The sequence below is a fragment of the Anas acuta genome, chromosome 1, assembly GCF_963932015.1.
Source record: "Anas acuta chromosome 1, bAnaAcu1.1, whole genome shotgun sequence".
NCBI lineage: Eukaryota > Metazoa > Chordata > Aves > Anseriformes > Anatidae > Anas > Anas acuta.
Genome location: NC_088979.1, coordinates 17,575,622 through 17,589,565, shown reverse-complemented (window position 1 = coordinate 17,589,565; position 13,944 = coordinate 17,575,622). Strand labels below are relative to the sequence as shown.

Here is a 13,944-nt window from a genome sequence, read left to right as displayed (position 1 = left end):
CGTAAGAGTCTGTCTGAGGGGAACTTAACGATTCCTTTCTAAAACTGATGAGGAAGAAAACATGAGAGACAGTTTATGGGAAAATTGAGGAGCTTACTGCAGAAACTTGTATCGACAGCAATATAGCAAAGGATTGCATTAGTCTCCCCTTGCATATGAGATAATAAATACAGACAAGCAGAAAATATTTTTTACTCAGTGTCTGTGCCAGTAAATCCACCCTTTAAGGAGTTTTCTGAAGCCTCAAAACCCAGGAGCTGGAACCTTTGCAGCTCTTCTAAACTGCAGCAGGAGCACAGTGCATTGAAGCCAATGAAGTGCACTCCCTGGCCAGGACCTGACCCAGAAGCTGCCAGGGCCAGCAGACAGCCCCGGCACTGACGGCTGCCCTGTGGCTGGGGAGGTGGAAGAGTCACCAAGGTGGAAGAATGGGTAAACACCAGTTTTAGCCCAGCGTTCAGCCACTCTGCAGTGGGCAAAGTGCGTATGTGTGGTGATTTTATTCTGCTACACCACTGAACTCCACCATAGCCAACGCGCAATGGGGGCTGCGGTCAGTCCCTGGCACTTCGTCCCCGCCGCTCCCTCAGGGTCCCTCTCTGCCCCTGCTCCCCGTGGGGTCCCTCCCATGGATGCCGTCCTTCCCGAACTGAGCCTGCGGGGGCTGCCCACAGGCCGCAGCTCTTCAGGAACTGCTCCCACACGGCTCCGTCCCATGGGGTCCATCCGTCAGGATTAAGGGCTGCAGGGGAATTTGTGCTGCCTTGTGCCTGGAGCACCTCCTGCCCTCCTGCTGCACTCCCCTTGGGGGCTGCAGGGCTGCTGCTCTCTCAGCTATCACCCCTCTCTCCCAGCTGCTGTTGGGCAGAACTATTTTTGTCCCTTCCTTCAATCTACTCTCCCAGAGCCCCAATCAGTGTTGCTCATGGCTCAGCTCTGGCCAGCGGTGGGTCCCTTTGGTGCCCGCTGAAACTGTCCCTTATCTAACATGGGGCAGCTCCAGGGCTCTGCTCACAGAGGCCAACCCTGCAGTCCACCTCTACCAAACCCTTGCTGCATAAACCCAATACAATGTTTAGTCCAAGGGTTATGAATGCAAACCCTGTATCCTCAGCAGCAGACAGGTGAAATAAGAAAGGACTGAGTTTGGACCCTCACTTATCTGGTAACACCTTGCTGTAGCTAAGAGATCAGAAGAAAGAGAAGAGACCAGGTATCCTTTTACTATGAAAGGAAATAAAGGTTATAGATGGAGATTAACATGTAAACTAGACTTTGCAAAGAGACAACAAACTTAAGTCATCAGTCATTGTAAGTAAAATGATTCAGGTGTCAAAACTGTGGGCTGGGATATTTCTGCTTATTTAGGCTCACAGTCCATCATTTCGAGAAAGTGAAACCAAGCCCTGGCAGGTGTCTCACTCACAACTGCTTTGGCTTATATAATTAAGCCAACACAACCAGGAGCCAGATGTTATAACCACAAAAGATAGCAGTTTTCTGAACAAGTATGTTCCATGTCACAGAGTTTCAAATGGTAGAGCAGAGAAAGCCGTCAAAGACAGTAAAATGCACAGAAGTGTGTTTATGGGAGTTTGGGAACAAAACTGCCTCATTTGCTTCAAACTAAAACTGGCATAATCCTACTGGTGGGAGGGAAGATGAGAGCTCGTCTGGACTTCTTCCATTCTAAAATAGAAGGGGAATTCTCTCTGAAGCAAACCTATGCACTGAGCCACACAGGGAGCTGAGCCTCAGGAATCTCCTGGGGTTTTCCAGACCAGGGCAAGCACAGCTTCACAGGAGGTACCACTACCTGCAGGGATGCCCAGCATGAAGATGGCCATGTGGAGGAGCGATGGTCAGTGCAGGACATGGGTTTGCAACTGGTTGCATCAGGGACATCCACAGAGCTGCTGAACCAGTAGATGTGCACAAACAGGAGGTTTTGGTTAGCTAGAGGAATACTTCTGCTGCACCAAAATATCAAAAAGGGAAGAATGGCGTATCATCTTCAGACCTCTTGAGTTGGTACCATGCTTAGTCACTTCCTCACTACTCCTTCCCGGGTCATGGCACTGCTTGGTGAAGGAGCATGTTCCCAATCCTCAGTGGGGTTAAAGAGAATTTCTTCTGAACTGAGCCACGCACATAATCCTCTTCAAATTATTTTGGTGGCAGCCAGTATGGAGTAGAGTACAGCACTAATCAACATAAACAAGGCTGTCAAAATAAGAGAAGAATGATAGATTGAATTCTCAATTTATTTTTTTCATTTTTTTTTCAATTTATTTTTTTCAAAAGATCATGAAATTGCTTCTATTTAAGTGTAAACACTTCAGTTGTTTGGTGCACTGTAAAATTGTCCTTATAATGAGAAATGTTTATTTTTAAAAAATCAGCCAAAGATGTTATTGAAGGAATTAAAAAGACATTTTGTTATTTTCTCAGGGTAATTAAGCAAAAAATAAAAACGGTTTAACTGTTATACACAAAACTAGGCAGAAGGAATTCAGTTTTTAGTATGGGTTGTTATAAAACAAAACGTTAGAAAACAAATGAATCAGAATTGTCCCCTCTGCTAACAAGAATATAGAAGGGGTGAATCTATCTGTATTAGAAATGTAATGAAGAAATGTGTTACACCTGAAAAATAAATGATAAAAATCCCTTCCAGCTGCACATTCTCCTGCTGCTATAGCACTGACCTAAACCACTATGCAGTCTCCCAAATGCTTCCCCAAATGCAGTCCTAGCAGCCCTGTGTGAATGCACGTGCTTTAATGCAATGCTAGGTAAGTGCAGTAACACAGAAATATGAAACTTTGCCCATATTTTTTAATTGCATAAGGATTTTTTTAAATACAAAACTCACTATTCATTTTTCAATCTGTAAAGCGATTGCAAACAAGGGAAAGTAAAATTTAATTAAAACTAATTCAAATCTAGTTCCTATCTCCCTGTGGAAAAGCCTTATCTACAAGGCCCCAGCTGCCGAGCATGCTGAGAGGGGCATATTCACAGAGGTTGGCGTGAAGCAGTCACTGGATTAAGTGTATAAGCTGTTCACGTAGCAGAGGCTGGGACCCAAATCTTTCAAGTGAGAACACGAGTGCTGTGTGCGTTCACTTGCTTGCTCTCTAATTCTGTAACTTTTTTTTTGTGCACAGGGCAAAAATCCCTTATTCAATGATAAAGAGAAGTGGACTGAACTTTGTCAGGCAAGGAGAAGTTTGGCCTTGGTCTTCTGCATGTCAGAGAGCATCTCTGTCACCCTAGTACGGGACTGTAAAACAAAGGCCTGATCTCTGCTTCAAAGTGTTAATCCAGCCTGCTGAAGGTGCCCCCCTTAGTTCTGAGAAAGATCTAAGTTCCAGAAAAGGAAATTATTTAAACCACATGCTTATCTTGACCTTTATTAGCTGGCATAGCTACAGCCTGTTCAGCGTGCTGCCTCCTGCTACTGCTACCCTTAGGTGGTTAAAGCTTCCTATGCACCTGTATGTCTTGCAGAGGACCAGGTCTCTTACCTGAGGCTATGTAGTCCACTGCCAAGATACAGCGACTGAAAGTCAGCCATAAAACACTCCACATCATGGTGCACAAGACCTTTTCTGCCTCCAGACCAGCATCCTTTTGGCCTGTAAACCTACGGACCAATGTCTAAGGTAATCAGCATGCACTTTTGTCACAGGAAGATCTGGTGAGGTGGTCACAGGCACCAAACCACACCACTCAGTGACATATAATTTAAAACGACATATAATTTAAAAAGCCTTGTGTGGACCATTGCAGCACCAGGGAGCGGGGGTGCAGGACATCTCTCTGACCAGTCAATGTGCAGGTCTGTGGCTGACAGCTCAGCTCCTATCTGTTGTGGTGTAATTGTGTAATTTTTTTTTTCCATGTTAATCAGCCTAACTGCCAAAGGCTTTGCTAGACACACAGCCCAAGGCCAGTTAACACTTGCCACCACAGGTTTCATCAGCTTCTGTTTCCAATCAAAATGCTGGAAAAATGAAATGTTACCTTCGTTATTCAGCTCACAAACGATTAATTAGGTCCGTGCTGGCCAGTCACATGCAGACAGGCCTCACCAGCCCAGAAGGTGCCCCGAGGCTGGATGTAGCTTGTGACAGATCTACTGCCTTGATACCTGGGGACCTAAAGACCCACCTTGTCCCGTGCAGGGAACACGGCCCACCCAGACCCTGCCCAGTGGCATGGGCCTGCCCAGACATCCTGGGGGGAAGCCCTGGCCGCAACAAGTGAGCGGGGGGCATGCAGAAGCCCCTCACAAATGCTGACGAAAAACAGGGCCACAAACCACAGACACTGCCCCATCAGCTGGCGCCTGCGTGGCGGCCGCACATTGGGCTTGGCAGCCTGGGATCTGCGGGCCGTGCCTGCCCATGGAAATCAAAATTGTTAAAAAGAAAATGAAATTTGTTAAACAGGTCCTAACCCTCGTGAACCCATGTTGGCTGGGAGAAATGACTGCACTGTCCCCCAGGCGCTCTTCAATAACTTCAAGGATAATCTTCTCCCTAATTTTAGCAGGCACTGACCTGAGACTGACAAGGCTGTAATTACCGGGGTCTTCTTTTTGCCCTTCTTGAAAATTGGTACAACTTTTGCCAGCTCCCACTCTACTGGGGCCTCTCCAGATTGCCAAGACCATAGAAAAATAATTGAAAGAGGTCCCGCAATGATGTCAGCCAGCTCTCCAAGCACTCTGGGACTAATCCCATCCAGATGCATGGACTTGTATGGATCCAAATCTTTTAATTTCAACATTTTAAATTGGGGCTTGGCCCAATTTATACAATATTACGATTATTACAATAAATACAAACAAAACAAAAAAAACAATGAATACATTTTGTTGGTATTTTTCCTTTTTATTTCCACAATGTAACACCTTCTGCTATAGCATAATCCCTGCCATTGCCCTTGAAGATCAAGGTTTGTTTCCTCAGGAAGGCTGAAGTAACCAGCCATAGGAGCCAGCAAAGTCCTGTAACCAGATGCAAGTGTCACTAGGAGTCCGTGGTTCTAACCAGACTCAAAAAGAATAGCAACTTGGCTGAGCTAGAAGTAGGTGAAGTGCGTGCTCTCAGGAGTCATGTAGCTGCCGCAGTTCCTTCCTGTGATGCAGTGCCAAGTGGGATTCTATTTCTTGTCAAATTCCTTCCCGATGTGCACAGCAATGCCCTTCTCGATGTGCTTCGCCAAGGCCTGAGTGGCGCAATCAACAGCATCTTGCTGCTCCTCCTCTGACATGTCCGCATTCTTGATGCTTGCCTTTCAGACAGCCGCGGTTGCCTCCGGGGCTCCGCTCGTGATGCCACTGCTCCGCTTTTGGGGGATTTGCTCCCAGGGCCTGAGAAAGCTGGGGATGCAATCTCCCACCACGTGCACAGGCACTTTGCAGCGAACAGGGAACACAGCCAATACCAGCAGCCCTGTTGGCCTGTTGTGGTTTGACTCAGGTGGGCAGCTGAGCTCCACCACAACCGCTCTCTCACTCCCCCTCTCCTCAAAGACGCAGGGGGAGAAAATACAACACAGAGGACTCGAGGTTTGAGATGAGAAAGGTTTAATTAAAGGGAAAGGGAATGGGGAGGAAAAAAAGAAACAAGAGAAACAATAAGTCAGTGCGGAAGCACAGAGAGAGGGAAAAAAAAATATTCTCTACTTCCCATCAACGAGCGATGTTCGGCCACGTCCTGGGAAGCAGGGCCTCAAAACGCGTAGTGGTTGTTCAGGAGGAACAGCCCCCTCCCCCAGGAGAGCCCCCCTTTTTATTGCTGAGTGTGACATCAGGTGTTATGGAATATCCCTTTGGTTGGTTTAGGTCAGCTGCCCTGGCAATGCCCCCTCCCCATCACTTGCCCACCCCCAGCCTGCTGGCTCTTGGGGGCTTGGAAGGAGTCCTGATGCTGTGCCAGCACTACGCAGCAACAGACACAACACTTGAGCGATATCAGTGCTGCTCCAGCTACGAGTGCAGAGCACAGCACTGTGTGGGCTGCTGCAGGGAAAAGGTGACTCCAGCTCAGACAGACCCAACACAAGTACTGTTTCTGAGAAGCTTCTTAGCTCCTCTCGTAGTGCCTGGACTGCGTGCAGAGTGTTATTTTCTAGTTCTCCAGTGAGTGAAATTCCCTGGTTCGGTTTCCTAGAGGATTATGTGGAGTCCTCGTAATTCTGCGTGCGGTCTCAAGGGGGCTTTGGCGTTGTGGGTCTTCAGTAATAGGTACATGTGGAATTATTGCCCCCAGGGTGCAAGCTCCCTTCCAGCCAAGGGGCAACACCTTCCTGCATTTATTGCCGCAGAGCCAGTACTACCCCTTGCCATTCGGGACAGGCCATCCCCTTACAGGATTCTCATGTTGTATCTGCTGTACAACAACTTCTCCTGTTACTGTTACAAGTGTTACTCTAGAGTGAGGAGTCACTCCCTTCACAGCAATACTTTGTCTCAAGCAGATCCAATACTTTGTCTCAAGCACATACACTTACACATATACTTCCTTGCTGGTGCAGCTCCTGCTGCCTCGGCTGCAATGTTAGGGTTAGAGGGAGCATAACTTGATTCCTCCTGCGGAAAAGGAGTCTTATTGTTTAGCTGTAAACTTAAAGCGGGAATTTTCATCGGACCTGTGTTGTGGCCAAAGGAGCAAAGTTCCTTTTAATGGCTTTTCAGGCCAGACAATTGGACAATATCTAACCTGTGCTTTTTTATCCTTTTCCCTAGTTTTGGGGTTGTTTTTCCAATTCCTTTTCTTTCTCCCCAAAGGACGAGCTTTACGCACAATTCCGAGGATTGTGCTTCTGAAGATCTCCAAGGATGGAGACGCCACAGCCTCTCTGGGCAACCTGTTCCAGCAAAGACACCGTTGTGTTACCAACACTGTTTCAGGCACAACTCTGAAGCATAGGACCTGCTTCAGCAGCCGGAGAAGCTGCAGGCTAAACAGCAGCGTGGCACAGCTGTGGCTCTGCTGCTGAAAGCTTCTCCACAGCTTGCTCTTAAAGCAAGGAGCAGGAACTCGTCCTGCGGCTGCCCAGGGCTTTCCTCTCACAGCCCTGCCAGAGCCCACCTCAAGCCACCTCTCTGCCAGCTCCACCGGCTCCCTGGCGCCCGCCTTCTCTGGGAGCACTTCACAGTGCCTAGAGCCACAGGCCTCTGGCTGCCCGGACACGGGAGGAATCCCTGCTCCTGCTCCTGCTCCTGCTCCTGCTCCAGCTGCACTGCCAGGGTGGCCTGATGGGCGTCCAAGCTCGAGTGCAGTCTCTGCTGATGTGTGGGCAGTCAGGCAAAAGAGCCAGGAAGCTTACGCGGACGACCGAGCAGAGCATCTCCTGGCAGAGCAGGTAACGCGCAGTTACCTGGGAGCAGTTAGGGAGCTAAGCTGACTCCCCTGAGAAAGACTGAGCTGGGGCTGAGCCGGGGGCACTGGCTGGAAGGAGCCAGAGGTACCTGCCAATGCACATCCTGCTGTGGGTGTGTGAGACGGTGTCCCTGGGGGGTCTGCCAGAATATGGGCTTGAGGGCCCCATGGCAACCACCAGAGCATTGTGATGCGTACCCAAAGGCCATTGTGACACGGAGGGGTACCCACGGCAACGGTGTCCCTTATAAAGCCCGAGCCCCGGGCTGCCCACTCACTCTCAGGAGAGCAGCTCTGTCAGGAGGCAGCAGCTCCCCTGGGTGCCCGTTGGAGTTCTTGGTCAGAGGACCTGGAGCATAGCATGGAGCAGCAGAATAAGGATGACTCCCAGCCCGCTGAAGGGCAGCGGAGCGTACAGGAGCGGCGCCAGGTGAGGCTCAGGGAGCGAGACAGGGACAGCAGTGTGACGGGATGGCACCGAGAGCACCAGGATGAGGAGAACGGTGCTGGAGCGAGCCGGCCAGCTGGCCCTGAGCCCCTCCGGCCTGGACACAGTTGTTCCCAAACCTGGGGTTTCTCCATGAAGAGCCCACCCCCAGGACAGCCAAAGCCCACGTGGCCCTGGCAGTTCTGTGCCCAGAGGCACAAAGAGCAGCGTGGCCTAATTCAACCTGGCTGTGCGCAGCCAGGAGCTGCCTCCACCGTCCCTCCATGCGGACAGGCTGCCGGTGCAGTCGTGCCCAGAGAGCGTGCGTCACACTGGCAGCTGCCACACGGAGTCGGGAGCCCCAGGAGGGTTTGGTCGAACATCTTTGGCAGCCCTGGCAGCCTGCGATGAGCAGGCAGCACTCGCAGGAGGAGACAGGCAGGGCATTACCCTGGCAGGCTGAGCCCCGCTCTGAGTGGGCAGCTGCCAGGGCGTGCCGGGGGCCGCCGCAGGGCAGCTCACAGCAGCACTTCTAGTGGGGACACGGAGCAGAATGGCAGAAATGGCCCAAGTAACTTGGCCTTTCTTCTCGCTTCTCTTGCAGATGGAGAAGAAGCCGCAAGACATCAAGACACTGCCTCACCATGGGGTGAGGCAGGCCGAGAGAATCCAGCTGCCAGCCCTGCCGCCTTTGCCAAGGCAGGCAGCAACTCAGGCAGCAGCACCCAAGCAAGTGCCTGCAGCAGAGGCATCATCATCTGGAAGGGCCACTTGCAAGCTGCCCCCTCTGCAAGCAGCAGCCTCTGCTTCTTCAGGGGGAGGAAGGGCAAAGTCATTGGGAACAGAGGCCCGCAGCCAGCAAGAGCTTTTGCCACCTCTTCCCTGCATCTCTGGCAACAGGGACAGAGCAGTGAGGACAGAGAGGCGGGAACGTGGCCCACACAGCCCTGTGGCCCCTGACGAGGTCATGGGCAATGCAATACGGTCCTTTGTGTCCACTGTTATAACAAACGCTCTAGCCTGCAATGAGGGAGCCAGCAGCAAGGCAAGGCTTTCTCCCTCAGGCAGAGGTCCCAGGACCAAAGGCCCCAGAACACCACCTCTCACCACAGCAGCGGCCCAAAACTGGAAGAGTCGGCACTCGTCCAAAAGCAGCCTTGAATCCCCTGCCGAAGAAATGGATGACCGAATAAAGGCCTTTGTCTCCACTGCAATAAGAAATGGCCTTGCCTGGAACCAGGGAGCCATGAGGGAGGCAAGGCTTCCTCCTGTGGGCAGACCTCCGATGAGCAAAGGACACAGAACACCACCTCAGCCCGCAACTGGGCCCCAGAATTTAAAGAAGAGCTGGCACCCTGCCCCACACAGCCCTGCAGACCCTTGCATGGCACTGCGGGACACAGCACACTCCCGCGTGTCTGAAGTGCTGCAGAAGACGCAAAAAAGCTGGGAACACGGCCAACGATCAGCAGCACTTGAGGACCTGGCACAAACAGGGTGCAAATTGAGAGCAACAAGTTCAGCCGGGGTCCAGACAGACCTGGAGAGGACGTGGACGACTTCTCTGCCAGGGCCTGATTCCCGGGTATGCGCAGGAGCAAGGGCTTCCAGCAGAGACCCTGCAGCAGCTAGCCCAGGCCAGGGTAAGAAGAAAAAACAACAGAGAGAGAAACACATCAAACCCAGGCAGGGGACAGGCAACGAGGGGACAAGCCAAGGCCGGGGCAAGAAAGAGAGCAGTCCTGGGGGATGGGATGAAGAGGAGGAGATCGTCGTCATCAACTCCTGGATCAACCCCAGGTTCGCCAGCGTCTTCGCAGACGCACAGGACGTTCCCCAGGAAGAGGGCAGCGCAGCCAGCAGTGTGGACAGGGAGGCAGCACAAGAAGCAAAACACCCAGCAAGCGCCTCTCCTGGCTCGCTGCAAACCACGGACACTGCCCCATCAGCTGCTCCCCAGGAAGAAATTCCTGGGGAAGAGAGGCACAGCACGCCTCTCACTTCAACAACAGCAGCACAGAGCAGGCCAGCAAGTCCTCCAGCAGCCCCTGCTCTGCAAGATGAGGGACACAGGACGCCTCCCCTGACACGTGGGGCTCCACAGTCAAAACCATCGGCCTCTCCAAGCCCCAGTGAGCACAGCACTGCCGTGATGGTTGAGAGCCAGGGACGTGCCCGACATGCCTCCAGTGCCAGTGATGACGAGCTGGATGAAAGAGTCAAGACCATCGTTTCCACAGTCCTACGCCGTGCTGTAGCCATGAGCCAGGGAGCCGTGAGCAAGGCACCAAGTGCTCCCTCGGCCACAGGACCCAGCGTGCCTCCTCCCACAGCAGAGCCTGCAGACTCTACATCCTCAGCATCTGCCTTGGCTGGAGCACTGGGGGGCCTGGCACACACGGGGAGCACAGGGAGAGCAACGAGATCAGCCGGGGTCCAGACACACATGGAGAGGAGGCGGACCACTGCTCTGCCAGGGCCTGATTCCCGGGTATGCGCAGGAGCAAGGGCTTCCAGCAGAGACCCTGCAGCAGCTAGCCCAGGCCAGGGTAAGAAGAAAAAACAACAGAGAGAGAAACACATCAAACCCAGGCAGGGGACAGGAAACGAGGGGACAAGCCAAGGCCGGGGCAAGAAAGAGAGCAGTCCTGGGGGATGGGATGAAGAGGAGGAGATCGTCGTCATCAACTCCTGGATCAACCCCAGGTTCGCCAGCGTCTTCGCAGACGCACAGGACGTTCCCCAGGAAGAGGGCAGCGCAGACAGCAGTGTGGACAGGGAGGCAGCACAAGAAGCAGAACACCCAGCAAGCGCCTCTCCTGGCTCGCTGCAAACCACGGACACTGCCCCATCAGCTGCTCCCCAGGAAGAAATTCCTGGGGAAGAGAGGCACAGCACGCCTCTCACCACAACAACAGCAGCACAGAGCAGGCCAGCAAGTCCTCCAGCAGCCCCTGCTCTGGAAGATGAGGGACACAGAGCGCCTCCCCTGACACATGGGGCTCAACAGTTGAAGCCATCAGCCTGTGCAAGCCCCAGTGAGCACAGCGCTGCCGTGATGGTGGAGAGCCAGGGACGTGCCCGACATGCCTCCAGTGCCTGTGATGAAGAGCTGGATGAAAGAGTTGACACCATCGTGGCTGCAGTCCTACTCCACTCTGTAGCCATCATCCAGGGAGCGGGAGCCCCAAGCAAGGCAGCAAGTGCTCCCTGGGTCACAGTGCCCAGGGTGCCTCCTCCCACACCAGAGCCTGCAGAATGTACATCCTCGGCCTCTGCCTTGGCCAGAGGCCCTGTGGGGGAGGCCAATGAAGCCCCTCTCGCTGCAGCAGCAATGCCACAAGAAGAAGGTGGAGAAGGGGCTTCTCCTTTGGCTGCAGAGCCTCTCCGGGAGGCCATCACAGATCTCCGCCCAGCAGCAGCTGACGAAGCAGGAGCAGCAGCCACTCCCTTGGTTCCTGGGCACCAGGTAAGCACAGCACACGTGGTGGGCACCAGGCATCCAGGGCAGCCCCAGGCAGAAGCAGTGCATTGGGTGTGCATGCCGGGAGCTGCTTGCTGCTCTGCATTTCCACATGGCCCAGGCACAAGGGCTGACATCCCTTTCCTCAGCTGCCCGTGCTGTTCCTCTCCCCATGCAGGTGGCCATCGAGCAGGGAGGCCAAGCGCAGTCCTCCTCCTGCACCAAAGATACGCCAGCGGATGAGCCAGCAACATCCCAGACACAAGCGCCGTCCCAGGATCTGTTGGCCGGGCCTGTTCAGCGCAGCGAGCAGCACCAAGCACAAGGTTGGCAGCACCACGCGCAGGGGGGCTGGCTGGTCCTGGGACACCCCTCCCCGGGGAAAGGCCTTGGAGGGGGGGACAGGCTCGCCCAACACCCGCTCAGGCCCTAACCTACACCTCTGTGTCCCCCACAGGCACCCTTGACCTCGCACAAGCCTCGGCGCGCCAGCCACGGCCCTCCCGCATCAGGAGGGCACTTCGCGCGCTGCGCAGGGCTTTCCGCTGCAGCTGCATCGCAGGACAGCGAGAGTAGCCGCGCCCGGCTGTGCCAGTCCCAGGAGGATGCTCGGAGCTGGCAGCTGGCCCTCAGGAAGCTTTGCAGCGCCCACGGAAGCATCACTGCGAGGCACAGGACAGCGCCCCAGGAATTCAGATGCCCCACCACATCCTGCCCCCAGGCTCAGCTCAGCTGCGGCTGCTTTCTGCTCGGAATAAAAGCTCAGGCAGACTTTTGCCCCCAGTGCTCCTCTCTGTGCCATTGATCTCAGGAGAAAGAGTGGTGCAGGCCATGCCAACCCGGGGCCTCTCACAGTCAGAGAAGTACAGAATCATAGAATCTACCACTGAACCGTGTCCCTCGGCACCAGATCTACACGGCTTTCGAATGCCTCCAGGGATGGTGACTCAACTACTTCCCTGGGCAGCCTGCTCCAATGCTTCACAACCCTTTTGTTGAAGACTTTTTGCCTAAACCTAAACCTAAATCCACCTAAACCTCCCGCGGCCCCACATTTTCCTCTTCTCCTACCGCCTGTTGCTTGGGAGATGGGACTGACCCCCACCGCACTACAACCTTCTCTGAGGTCCTTGTACACAGTGATAAGGTCTCCCCCAAGCCTCCTTTCCTCTAGGCTACATAACCCCAGCTCCCTCAGCACTCCTCACACGACTTGTTCCCTGGGCCCTTCGGCTGCTCCTTTCCCCTCCCTTGGACATGCTTCAGGACCTCCACGTCCTTCCTGCAGTGAGGGCCCCAAAACTGAACAGGGTATTCATGGCGCGACCTCACCAGAGCTGAGTGCAGGGGGAGAATCAGGTTCAAAAACCTGATTTTGCACTGCAAGAACCTGACGTGCTGTCAGCAGCCTGCAAGCACACAAGGGGAGGAAGTGCTGCAACAGCCATTGCTCACCAAGCAGCTGCCCGGCAAGGAAAAGACAGTCAGTAGGACATGTGTCAGGACACTTTTCCTGCCGATGCGGCCAAATTCACCTGAGAAAGAAACGGGAAAAGTCTCTTTCTTTCTTATGTGGGACTCCGGGAAGACAGGCAAAGTTCTCCGAGAGCTGAAAAGTGGGCTTCTTTACCTGGAGGAGCTCAAAGCAAAAAACAAGAGCAGCCCCACTTTAATAAGGAAGGAGGCACCCAGCCCAGGTACTAAGACACGCTGAAAAGCAAGAAAGGAGGAACAGTATTTAAGCATTTCTGGCACTGGAAATGCAGCGCGGGGCTTCCCCAACAAAGAAGATGGGCCCTTGTGCTTTGGCCACTGCTCATGGGAAGGTGCCAGATGGCGTCACTGCGGAGAGCCCTGGAGATGGCCTCAGTGTCTGGGAGCTTCCCAGCTCCCTCCTTTTTGCCCCCTACAGAAGAGCTGGGCTAGGAAGAGCACAGCCAACACCCTCAGCTCAGGAAAAACCCTCCACGGGGTTCCCAACTAATAGGGAAAGCCTTGAGAACCGGCTCTGGCTACATGCTGGCTTGCCCACTCGGGCCACAGGCAACGCACAAGCGCCAGGCAGTACGCATCCCGTCTTTCTGCTGGAGCTGGGCTCTTCTGTTGTGCATATTGCCAGAGCAGCAAGGGGCCCCTGGCACAGCTGCACTTTGCAGGCTACCGCTGGGGCGTTTCTTCTGCTTGAGGAGGCGGGCTGTGGGGTGGCAGCTGCAGGAAGGAGCAGGCTACGAGGGCAGGACGAGGCTGCAAAGCCCACCTTGTTCAGTGCGAACTGCCTGTGCACGTGGTGGGGTATTGCATCCCCAACGTGCCCAGCCCCTGGAAAGCAAATGCCCCAAATCCCCTTTCAGCCGTGCCCTGGGGACGGCAACAAGGCCGCCAATGCCATGCTGCAGGCTGGCACGGCCTGCAGATGCCAGGCTGCCAAGCCCAACGTGCGGCCGCCACGCAGGCGCCAGCTGCCAGAGGCTGCAGGAAGGTTCCAGAAGCAGCGGCAGCAGCCCGCGCAGGGGCAGCCGCGAGTGCAGGAGCCGCTCCTGGGCTCTGGGCTCAGGGGCAGACGCCTGCCCCTGCAGGGAACAAGGCCCACCCAGAGCCTGCCCAGCGGCATGGGCCTGCCCAGACATCCTGGGGGGAAGCCCTGGCCGCAACAAGTG

General features: G+C 54.1%; 1 protein-coding gene and 1 pseudogene across 1 annotated transcript; one reads left to right on the top strand and one right to left on the bottom strand.

The window, feature by feature from the left end:
• Nucleotides 1–4,826: 4,826 nt before the first annotated feature.
• Nucleotides 4,827–7,606, bottom strand: LOC137850208 (dynein light chain 1, cytoplasmic-like; annotated as a pseudogene).
• A 2,106-nt stretch (nucleotides 7,607–9,712) lies between these two features.
• LOC137850082 (myristoylated alanine-rich C-kinase substrate-like) lies at nucleotides 9,713–12,243 on the top strand. Its single transcript, XM_068670300.1, has 3 exons — nucleotides 9,713–11,293; nucleotides 11,466–11,613; nucleotides 11,745–12,243. The coding sequence occupies exons 1-3, from the start codon at nucleotides 9,977–9,979 to the stop codon at nucleotides 11,861–11,863; spliced, it is 1,584 nt and encodes a 527-aa protein (XP_068526401.1). The 5' UTR covers nucleotides 9,713–9,976; the 3' UTR covers nucleotides 11,864–12,243.
• The last annotated feature ends 1,701 nt before the right edge of the window (nucleotides 12,244–13,944 follow it).